Source organism: Xenopus tropicalis, chromosome 3 (assembly GCF_000004195.4).
Source record: "Xenopus tropicalis strain Nigerian chromosome 3, UCB_Xtro_10.0, whole genome shotgun sequence".
In the NCBI taxonomy this organism is placed as follows: domain Eukaryota; kingdom Metazoa; phylum Chordata; class Amphibia; order Anura; family Pipidae; genus Xenopus; species Xenopus tropicalis.
This window is the reverse complement of record NC_030679.2, coordinates 68,318,341-68,330,831: the sequence shown is the minus strand read 5'-3', so window position 1 is coordinate 68,330,831 and position 12,491 is coordinate 68,318,341. Positions and strand designations below refer to the sequence as shown.

Sequence of the window (12,491 nt, the reverse complement as noted above, 5' to 3'; positions counted from 1 at the left end):
GAGAGAAAACACAATAACTAACCCACACAGTGGCCCTTTGACACTGGTACTGCTTTACTGGCTGGCCAAGTGGCTTGTTCTTAATCAGCACCATCCTTATGGCATAGACTCTGGTCCATGGTCATGACATGGTTCAGTGTCCTAACTAACCGAGTTATAAGGCTCAATTATCACGACTCAAAGCATATGGTGAACCAGTGACAAGACTTTTAGCATGTACCACTGTGCCAATGTCACTGAGCCAACAGTGGCCAGTAGTGATATTACCCTTAGCAACATGGTTCCCCTGCCCATACTTGCAGGGGCGGGCCAAGCCGACCGGGCACCCTAGGCAACCCGGTCAGCCACCTTGCAACCACTCCCCTCCCCCAGGAGGACTAGGGGTAAGCAGGAGAGGCTCCTGCTTGGCGCCCCCTAATCATTGCCCGTAGGCAGCTGCCTCTTCTGCCTACCCCTAGTTCCAGCCCTGCATACTTGTATAGTTACATTAACTTGTTGTTTCTAAGGAAGCTGTCAAGTACAGGTTTCTCTTGCACCCAACATCCCTGTACTCTTTAACTTATGCTAGGTTTTAATGCAATGCATGCTGCAGAACACAGCCTGCACAAACTATTGTTCCTGGTGCATGGGCTCTGTGCATGAAGCCTAGGGAGTGCAATTATGTGCCGTGGCACCAGTAAATAGGGCTGTGGTAAAGGATACCCATTGTGCAATATTGTCATAATGCAGGACATGAAAATATTTATTTTTTTTTAGCATTTTTAACAACTGGAAAGAGCTTGCACAATCTGGCATCTTACAGGGCCAAACTGCATAATCTGACTTATCAAATATCTAGGTGAGCGTACCCAAGCCAAGCTGACTACATCAGAACAGATATTGGTCATGGTAGAGTCCTGCAGCTGGTCGGCTACCCACAGATTACCCGCAAGAAAAGCATGTACCCTGCGGGTTGTGGGCAGGATTTTAAGATGCAGGTTGGGTTGTGGGTCTTATCCATATTTCTTATCTTATATTATATGATCTATATTATCTATATTTTATGTATATTCTATCCCTGTCCTCTTCTGATGATGTCACTTCCAGTTTGCAGCAGTAGCACTTCCTGTTTAATGGTGGTCAGCAGGTCGCGGATAAGGCAGATGTGGGATGGGTAGCAAGTAAAAATGTGGGTTCAGGCCCACAAGTCTGGGTCTCGAAAAGTGGTTCGTTGCAGGACTCTGGGTCATGGGCCAACTAGATTTTACATTGTAAGTGATCAACCAACCCTGTCTCAGCCATTCAAAGGACTTGTCCACACAGACACCAATGGTCATTAGGCTGTAAAGAGTATCTTTGACCTATTCTATGACCTTCTGTCCAGGTTTACATATATATAAAAAACACAGAATCAGGCTAGTGTGTACATTTTTTTTCTGCCATCTTGACAATGACAAAATTCCAAGCAAAGTCTGGGACAAGGTCTGTTCATCTTTTGGGCAAACTAACAAAAATAAATATTTCCCAAACTGCTTGGAGAGCATTCCAAGAAGTTTGTAATGACAACTTAATTTTTGACAAGTTTTTTTTAAATGAGTCTAAAATAGTTCAAAGCTCTTCCTCCACTCTACAGCAAACATGCATATAAAAATATAGATACCATAATTTGCAGCCCAAGTGTGTTTCACTTGACAATTTGTAACTAGAATGGTAAATCCAAGCACATAAGTCTCTGTGCAGCAAGCAATGATAATTACCTATTAAGACTGCCCATGGGAAACCTGAATTTTCACCAAGGGACAAGAAGACATTATTAAATGTAGCTGAGTTTCCACTATTTACTAATGTACAGAGGGCTCTCAGTACCTCGTCACACCATCTGGTGCAGGATTCAGTGACTCTAAGTGATGTGAATTTCACCAGGAGAACTAGTCTTACCTTCATGTTACTGCCAAGAAATTACTAACCAATATGCCCTAATAATTCTAACTTTCTGTTCTGTTAAACACCTGGTTAAACAAATTATATTCTAGACAGTCAGTTAAGGCAGAACAAACAACCTGAGCTCTAGGGCTTTCATCTCACAAAGATTTGGATGTATGACTGGAAATTTGTTCATGCATAACGGCACTTTCTATCGCTATGGTCTTATATAAATATCCAAAGATGAGTGAAATGAAAATCAGTCTCTGTGTGTCCCTTGCATAAAAGAAAAAGTTTGTGACATTTTTTGCACAAAATATATTCTGAAAAAGAATGGTGCAGACAAGATATTAGGCTTTAATTACTTGAAAACCATGGCCTGTATTTAATCCATAATGGATCTGAATAATGCTGGTTTAAGGCACGGGTTGCTAAACTAAGGAACCCAAAAAAATGCTGCAATAGTGCTTTAAGCAAGTCACCATAACTAACCTTACTTGGTTTTATGAACATTGCTGTCTGGGATTCCAGTTTTTGTGCCTGGAACAGAATGTAAATCGCCAGTGGGATGGCATACGCGGTGCCGTGATTTGCCGAAGTTGCCTTGAGAGGAAACTTTGGCACTGTGTATGCAGTTCCACCGGTGATTTCCATTCTAACCGGTGGGATGGCATTTTGGGGAGATCTGTCGCGCGGCAATCTCCCCGTCTGTCACAGCCCTTACACTCCAAAACAAACAGGAATGTTAACTAGCCCCTGATAAAGATGACCATAGTGTGTGCATATTATAGGGACCTCAGATTGTAAGCTCCACTGAAATAGGGAAATATGTGAGTGAAGTATAAGCTCTAACAAGTGTTGGTTAATATGTTGGTGATAGATAAACATAATAATTATACTAATACTGTATATTGTAGCTGTAGCTCAGTGCTGTACAACAGACAGAGAGACTATCTTTATACCTACACTGTATATGTCTCTTGAAACCAGAGAGTTTCTGCATAATACAGTTTAGGGCTGACCAAATGGAGGTCTAAAGGCTGAATGTGGCCCTCCAAGCTTTTCATGGCCCACAGTCTGCTCAAAGGCTCCACTGTATGAAATTATCATTTTAATTGTATCTGTATAAGAAATAGCTGGCTCAATATATGTATTAGTTTTGGACAGCACTGATGTAGATAATACCACACTCTTCACAAATAACAGAGCTATGGCACCCAAACGTTTTAGTCACTGCAATCTTATTTAACACCGTCAACATCTGACTAGAAAGGGAAGTTTGAGAACAAATTTTATGTTGGTCTGAAAAACATGTGAAGTCACTGAATGAAATTGGATTGGCTGTTGTTGGTGCCCAGTTTCTAACTTTGGACCACAGACACATAGTAAAAAATAGGTTTCAATAGTGTTCCACTGAAAGTCAATGAGTGACACCTGATTAACAGTTGGTGTTGTTTTAAATTTAAACCAGATTTGTGAGGTATGGGGGCTACTGACTTTCCACACAGTTTTTCTGTGGTTCATAGGGAACTGTATTTCTTCAGTCAACAGAATGGGATATAGATGCCCATGCCAGGGTGGTTTAAACACCTGTAAACAAAATGTCCCTTCCACTGGCAGGCTTTCAACATTTTGAAAAGGAAATGTGTCCTGCAGCACACAGGAACTCATTTAACAACACTGGACAAACTTGCACTTGGCCAGTAACCTATTTTGATGGCAGAGGTTGTTATTAAGAGGACCACAGCAATCAGCAATTCTCTGAAAATGTATGGAATACAGGTAGTCTGTGGAGTCTTTGGTGATGTGTGCGGGCTATAAGAAAGTTGTATATAGCTCACAGCTCCTTTTAGGTTCACTGTTACACTTGGCCTCCAGGGTCCACTACAGAACTAGACATTGAGAGCCCCCGCACACAATTACAGTGGTTTGCAAAAGTATTCGGCCCCCTTGAACTTTTCCACATTTTGTCACATTACAGCCACAAACATGAATCAATTTTATTGGAATTCCACGTGAAAGACCAATACAAAGTGGTGTACACGTGAACACACAAAAATCATACATGATTCCAAACATTTTTTACAAATAATTAACTGCAAAGTGGGGTGTGCATAATTATTCAGCCCCCTGAGTCAATACTTTGTAGAACCACCTTTTGCTGCAATTACAGCTGCCAGTCTTTTAGGGTATGTCTCTACCAGCTTTGCACATCTAGAGACTGAAATCCTTGCCCATTCTTCTTTGCAAAACAGCTCCAGCTTAGTCAGATTAGATGGACAGCGTTTGTGAACAGCAGTTTTCAGATCTTGCCACAGATTCTCCATTGGATTTAGATCTGGACTTTGACTGGGCCATTCTAACACATGGATATGTTTTGTTTTAAACCATTCCATTGTTGCCCTGGCTTTATGTTTAGGGTCGTTGTCCTGCTGGAAGGTGAACCTCCGCCCCAGTCTCAAGTCTTTTGCAGACTCCAAGAGGTTTTCTTCCAAGATTGCCCTGTATTTGGCTCCATCCATCTTCCCATCAACTCTGACCAGCTTCCCTGTCCCTGCTGAAGAGAAGCACCCCCAGAGCATGATGCTGCCACCACCATATTTGACAGTGGGGATGGTGTGTTCAGAGTGATGTGCAGTGTTAGTTTTCCGCCACACATAGCATTTTGCATTTTGGCCAAAAAGTTAAATTTTGGTCTCATCTGACCAGAGCACCTTCTTCCACATGTTTGCTGTGTCCCCCACATGGCTTGTGGCAAAATGCAAACTGTGGTTTTCTGTTAACAATGGTTTTCTTCTTGCCACTCTTCCATAAAGGCCAACTTTGTGCAGTGCATGACTAATAGTTGTCCTATGGACAGATTCCCCCACCTGAGCTGTAGATCTCTGCAGCTCGTCCAGAGTCACCATGGGCCTCTTGGCTGCATTTCTGATCAGCGCTCTCCTTGTTCGGCCTGTGAGTTTAGGTGGACGGCCTTGTCTTGGTAGGTTTACAGTTGTGCCATACTCCTTCCATTTCTGAATGATCGCTTGAACAGTGCTCTGTGGGATGTTCAAGGCTTTGGAAATCTTTTTGTAGCCTAAGCCTGCTTTAAATTTCTCAACAACTTTATCCCTGACCTGTCTGGTGTGTTCTTTGGACTTCATGGTGTTGTTGCTCCCAATATTCTCTTAGACAACCTCTGAAGCCGTCACAGAGCAGCTGTATTTGTACTGACATTAAATTATACACAGGTGCACTCTATTTAGTCATTAGCACCCATAAGGCAATGTCTATGGGCAACTGACTGCACTCAGACCAAAGGGGGCTGAATAATTACGCACACCCCACTTTGCAGTTATTTATTTGTAAAAAATGTTTCGAATCATGTATGATTTTCGTTCCACTTCTCACATGTACACCACTTTGTATTGGTCTTTCACGTGGAATTCCAATAAAATTGATTCATGTTTGTGGCTGTAATGTGACAAAATGTGGAAAAGTTCAAGGGGGCCGAATACTTTTGCAAGCCACTGTAGATGTATACAATGCTAGATGTAATTGGAGTCATAAAGACATATAATGGAAGAAAGGTTGATTGGGAATTGATATTTGCAGGGGCTCAGTGGGAGATTCCCTGGTACTCTGGCCTGCCAGCCCAACCATTTTTAGATAGCACTGGTGTAAATCACTATACAAGTATATAAGTTCTATATGTGGATGAAAAAAAAAAAGTAATTCATATTTTTCCTAAAAACAAAACTTAGGGACAATTTTATATCAGAGAGTGTTTTTTTTTTTTTTTAGTGATGCCATTATTACAGCAGTGAAATTTCCTGTATTGAAACCCCACTTCACCCACCCCCACATTCAAACTAATAGGTCCCATCTCCCTCAACCACTCTAGAAAAGACCAGACATAGGTACTCACATAGTTAGTTATTTGATCACATCATTTGTGCAGCCCTGATGGCATTTGCAGGGAAAATTACCAGCAGCTATTTAAAAAAAAAAAAAATAAATAAAAAAAATGTATATATATTACACAGTCTATATGTGTATATACACAAACACATACACTAGCTATGATTTATTGATACTGGTTATTAAAATGAGACCCAGATCAGTTAAATGAGGATTTTCTATAATATCTTAAAAGCACATTGTATCTTCTCAGTGCCAGAACTTCCCTTTCTTTACAAGTGTGCAGCCTCGTGCAGCTGTATAAATGTAGCAAACAGCACATAGCGTTGTATACAATCTATCACTTTTTTATACATGAAGTATTGCTCTTAGTACCAAATTCACAGTTGTAATGCAAGTCTTTTCTTAGCTGATCAAGCACTGCTTTGTCAGAGAGGCTGTATCAGAAAGCATTAAACTTAGGAAACTGGTTAGCTTGGTTTCTGTAAGCAAATGTCACAAGAAAACACATCACTAAAGGTCACTAAAAAGGCTAAATGAAAATTGCACCAGTGCAATGTGGCACCTAGGTTTGAAAATAACCTATATAACCCTATATGTATGTATGCTGCAAAGAAATAATAAATAACACGCCACTATGTGGCAACGAATCCCTTTTTACAATGTTTAAAATTCTTTTTTTTATTATTTGTTATTATCATTGCTATGTTTGGCAACATCATTTATAATAACATTTATTCTGCAGAGACAGATCCAATATAACTGGCACCCACAGCAAGGAAATCATTTGTCTGTTCCTGCTCACTTCTTGCATCAATGTACATCCACTGAGCCAGAGTACATAGCACCTGCATTATTTCAGGAATGGCCAAGTCAACGGCATGCTCAGTGACAAAATATTTATCCCTGTAATTGCACGCGCCCCCCCCCCCCCCCCCCAGTTGCACCCTAGGCACATAACTCTGTTGCCTTCCCCTAGTTCTAGCCATCTTTCTCTGAAAGACTACAGAAAAACTTGAGGCTAAAAAAAATCAAATCTTATCCTTGACTAATATTTTACGTAGCTTCACTGTAAAGTCAAGCTGAAAAGGAGCAACTGGTGCAATGAGTGTGAACTGCATCTTAAAGATATTCAAAGTTATATTGTATTGGAGTTTAAAGGGGTATTATACCCCCCTTTATTTCAACATTGGTTGAATAAATAGGTCTTGTGCTGAACATAACTTTTATGTAATGTTTAATGTTTTAGGTTTTTATTTCCTTCACTAAACAGGGCAAATTTGATAATGAAACTCACATTCTACTTCCTGATCCTAAGGAGCAAAGTCAAACAAACTAACGGCCACTAAGAAGCCCCAAAAATAAACTCCTCCCTTCCCCCAGCAACAGCTTTTTAGAGCAGCTCATTATCCAGAGGCTTTGAACTTTGGGATTGAGAAGTAGAATGTAACCTTAATTTTCGCATTTGACTGTTAACAGCAAGAAATAACAAAAAACTGTAGATATTTCCTTACTAAAACAATAGGCAAAACATCACAAGCTCATCTCAAGCCCTATTCATTGAACCAATTACAAAACAAATAATTTGCTAGGCAACTGCTGAGTCAAAATACTAACCTGCTAAGAGACTGTTCGCCTCTTCTATAAACAAAAAACACACTTGCCCTGTGTATTTGTATGGAGGGTACAGCTCCATCATTTCCATTTCCGCTTTCAGACAGTTGACTGCTTCTTTGTCTGTGCAGGCCATCCTAATGGCATCCACAACAGATATCTGGCCAAAAATCGACCTTACCAAACAAATTAATCTTTATATGTATGTACAGCTTTACAGGTAGTGCTTGTGTGGGTTTAGTTAAAAGGAGACATATCCTATAAAAATTAACAATGTACCAGGGAATTGTACTCCTCTAGATATAGAAGGATTGTGCTAAAAAAAGTTGTGTTTTGGACTGATTTATTGAGAAATTCACCCCAAACCCCACTAGTCCCGCCCATCTGTTCCACTTCCTGCTGGCTGAATTCTCTGGATGTGCAGGGGAGCCGGCGGCCCTCAGTACACTGCACTGTAGGATAGGAACCAATCAGCAGCTAGGCTGACCTGATAGGGAACTGAAGCCTGTCTGTGCTTGTGTGACTGCAGGGCTGTTATTGGCTCTCCCCCTCCTACTGTGCTTCTGGCAGGGACCGTTAGGACACGCCCACTCCTCATTTCAAACTCTGACAGAGAAGTGATAGGATCTATAGGGAGCTCCAATCAGGGCTGTGGAGTCGGAGTCGGAGTCGAGGAGTTGGAGTCAATTTTGGGTACCTGGAGTCGGAGTCGGCAAAAAATGAACCGACTCCGACTCCTACTAAATTTAAATGGGGATAAAAAAAAAAAAATAAAGCAAGTTTAAAAGTCCCAATTCACAAACAGTCATAATTAATTACTTCTCTGCTATAAGAATAAAGCCCAATGCACACAGTGCATAAACGAACACGTTGAGTGACCATGAAGCATGCTTTTCATTGACTGTATGAATGTATAAAATACATTAGCATATTAAAAACAGTGGAGTCGGAGTTGGAAGTATCAGAAAATTTATCTACCGACTCCACAGCCCTGGCTCCAATAAAGGGGACATTTTTGCAGATAGGATTAATTTTTAGCCCAAAGGGAAACCAGCACCGTATATTATTCATAATTGCCTACAAAATTAGGGTCTTTCCCATTTATCCTTTATGTTTCCTTTAAGGGGCAGATTTACTAAAATGCCCTAATTTTCATTTTTTTTTTCAAACTCGACTAAACTTGTTTTCTTGAATATCTAATATCTTTACTAAAAAAAAGTTGCAAAGAAAAGTTGCTGTGAGAAAAGTTGTAAAAAAAAACAAGTTTTTTTAATTGTTGCCACAAAAATCCTGTTACATAGTTACATAGTTACATAGGGTTGAAAAAAGACCATTGTCCATCAAGTTCAACCCATCCGAGTAAACCCAGCACACAACCTATACTAACCAATCTATACACTCACATACATAAACTATATATATACAACCAGTAATACTAACTGTAGATATTAGTATCACAATAGCCTTGGATATTCTGCTTGTTCAAAAACTCATCCAGGCCCCTCTTAAAGGCATTAACAGAATCTGCCATTACCACATCACTAGGAAGGGCATTCCATAACCTCACTGCCCTCACCGTGAAAAACCACCTACGCTGCTTCAAATGGAAGCTCTGTTCCTCTAATCTATAGGGGTGACCTCTGGTGCGCTGATTGTTTTTATGGGAAAAAAGAACATCCCCCATCTGCCTATAATCCCCTCTAATGTACTTGTACAGAGTAATCATGTCCCCTCGCAAGCGCCTCTTTTCCAGAGAAAACAACCCCAACCTCGACAGTCTAACCTCATAGCTTAAATCTTCCATCCCCTTTACCAGTTTAGTTGCACGTCTCTGCACTCTCTCCAGCTCATTAATATCCTTCTTAAGGACTGGAGCCCAAAACTGCACCGCATACTCAAGGTGAGGCCTTACCAGGGACCTATAAAGCGGCAAAAATATGTCCTCATCCCTTGAGTCAATGCCCTTTTTTATACAAGACAGCACTTTATTTGCTGTAGTAGCCACAGAATGACACTGCCTGGAATTAGACAACTTGTGATCTACAAAAACCCCTAGATCCTTCTCCATTAAGGATGCCCCCAACACACTACCATTCAGTAGATAGTTTGCGTTTATATTATTCCTACCAAAGTGCATAACTTTGCACTTGTCAACATTGAACCTCATTTTCCAGTTTGCTGGCCAGTTTTCCAATTTTGTCAAATCGCTCTGCAAAGCGGCAGCATCCTGCATGGAACTTATAGTTTTGCACAATTTAGTGTCATCAGCAAAAATAGAAACAGTACTCTCTATGCCCACCTCCAGGTCATTGCTGAAACAATTCGAAAACGTTGGGATTTTCGGGCAACACCCAGCAAAATCTCGAAAGTTTTGAGACAAAAGAAGGAACTTTAAGGAAAGGACCTTTACCATTGACTTCTACATGAACTTGTTAAGTTTAACCTGGTGAGTTGTCGAATTCAGATTTTAGGCTGTTTATATGCATAGTAAGGGCAGTGACGTGGCGCCTCTCAAGGCAACTTCGGCAACTACAGCAAATTGCGGCGCCGTGTATGCCATCCCACCGACAATTTACATTCTAGCTGGAGAAATGGCATTGCAGGGAGATTAGTCGCCCGCGACAACAAAGATTTGTCGCACAGCGACTAATCTCCCCATGTGTGACTGCCCTAAATCTTGGAAAAGTTGCAGCATTTTTTCTAAGCAAGTTTTTGCAGAGACTGTAAGTGCTATTCATGTTCTGAATTTTTTTAATAAACATTCACAGCAAACCATAAGGGGCTCATACTCATCATGATTATTTGTTAGTATGGTTGATGTCTATTAAAGCTTTAACAGAAGGGTAAATAAACGGACTAACAATAAATTAATCTGAATGATAGCATCCACAAGTCCTGTCATATGATCAATTTGCATTCCTTGTAGCAGAAGGAGGTTAGGATTTGAACACATGACTATGTTTGCATTGAAGCCTATATATAATATACATTTCAAATGCCAAATAAATAGCCTAATATATGTGTTTATCTGTGCAGGAAAGTGTAGTTACCAAATGAATTATTTAAATGCATATTCAGTCAAAATATGGTGCTTTATAAACACAGACCTAAGGCATTCTAAGCACTATTAGAGAGAGATATACCCCCTCCCCCCCCACTTTCTTTCCATGCCCAGGGATCTTTAGAGAAAACAGCGGGGCACAATAGATGTCACCATGTCAGTATACAAAAATTCGGAGGCTGCAGTAGCACAACTGCATTAACCAAACCCTGGAAGGAGAAGAGGTGCCAAGTGTGTAGCTGCCATGATAATATGTCACCAAGAGGTGCAACGATGTAACGCTGCGGCGCTAGGACCCCGTTCCTACCAGCGCAGCAGTACATAACTCCATAGAAAAACAACTGCGAAAGTAAAAAACTCTTTGGGTAGGCGGGAGCCCCGGAATCTGCAACGGGTGGTTAGTTACCCCCAGAACCCCCCAAACACTACCTTGCAGCGGGGCCCCAGCAGCTGCGTAACAGTAGTTTGGCCAAACTTCAACCCCCCCCCCCTCTCCTAGGTTCCAAACGTGGCAATGCGCGCCCCCGGCTTGTACCTGTGCTCAGGTTGGCATTGATTCTTAGCGGGACCCGCAGGATGTAGACCAGAAACAGCACTAGAAAGAACCACACTGTCCACAGATATGTCCACGACCAGACCATGCACGACTTCAGCTGTTCCAGGAAGCCTGCCCCAGCTTCAGCCATGTTGTATCTGAAAGCTGCTCTCTGCTGCCCCAAGCACTCCGTGTCTGTGCTGCACACTAGCCAATCCCAGCCAAAGGTAGCCCACCCTCCCTCTGACTCGACCAACTTCAACCTGAGCTCAACCACCGCTTCCAACATCAACCCCTAAGGTTGGCCTGTGTGCGGGCTGCAGGGAGTTGTGTAAGTCCGGCGGCCTATTAACCCTTACAGAAAACATTTTCAGCAATAAAAACAGCGTATAGTAAGAATCAAAAGTCATTTTGATGAAACGACTTATTCTCATTCATTTGTATAGTGTTTTACATACAAGTCCATTTAGCCTTTAAAGATGTCGTTCGTTTTGTTTTCCAATAGTACAAAAAATCTAGTAATTAATAATACTGTGATCATGTCCTTGCTGTTTTTGTGTTACATATATGTGACTCCTTTCCTGGCGCTGTGGTACAGGGCAGGGACACACTCCAGCTGTCACAGTGACCTACTTGCTGGTGATCAGGCAAACCAGAAATCTGCTGCAGCATTGGTGAGAGAAGTCTGGGAAGCCTGGGATTTAATATCATTGTGCCTCCACTCAATACAGAGGACCAAGGCCCCTCTTAGTTCAAATTGAGATGATAGACCAATGATAACAAGGTTGTAACAGATACACACTCTCCTATAGTTTAAGGTGAAACTAAAGCAAAAAATATCAATTTACTGTGGATCTTTAGGGAGCTCCAATAAAGGGGCTATTTTTACAGATAGAATTAATGTTTAGACCAAAAGTGAACCCAGCACCATAAATTAATAATTGCCTACAAGATTAAAGTTTTGTTCATTTATCCTATATGTCTCCTTTAAAGGAGAAACTCTACAAACAAATATGGGTAGAAATGCTATTTTTTACATAATGAGCTTACTGCACCAGCCTTAAGTTTCAGCATCACTATAACAAGAATGATCCAAACCTTTAAAGTTGTTAACAGGGGGGTCACTATTTTGAATTTAGTTGTGTCATTGACACTCACATGCTCAGTGTATGTATGTATGTATATCTTTATTTATAAAGCGCTATTTATGTACGCAGCGCTGTACAGTAGAATACATTAATACAAACAGGGTGTTAATAAGTTAATAGATAAATACAAAGTATAATAATAAATACAGATAAATACAGCAGCAATAAGTTAAGAGTCGAGGACACAAGAGGAAGGAGGTCCCTGCCCCGTAGAGCTTACAATCTATATGGGAGGGGTAACTAACAGACACAAATAGGCAAATATAAGTGCTGTAGGTCACAGTAGTTGACATTACAATATAAGTGCCAGTTCCCAGATCAGGTGATG

The 12,491-nt window shown here is 41.0% G+C and overlaps 1 protein-coding gene across 2 annotated transcripts in view; it reads right to left on the bottom strand.

Annotated features, from left to right (window-relative positions):
* Positions 1-11,319, bottom strand: part of st7 (suppression of tumorigenicity 7) — a 64,527-nt gene extending 53,208 nt beyond the window's left edge. The window contains exon 1 of one of the 2 annotated variants that reach the window (XM_012959075.3): positions 11,016-11,319. In XM_012959075.3, coding sequence (XP_012814529.1) covers positions 11,016-11,304 — 289 coding nt within the window. In that variant the 5' untranslated portion in view covers positions 11,305-11,319. 2 annotated transcript variants of the gene reach the window in all.
* Between the last annotated feature and the right edge of the window lie 1,172 nt (positions 11,320-12,491).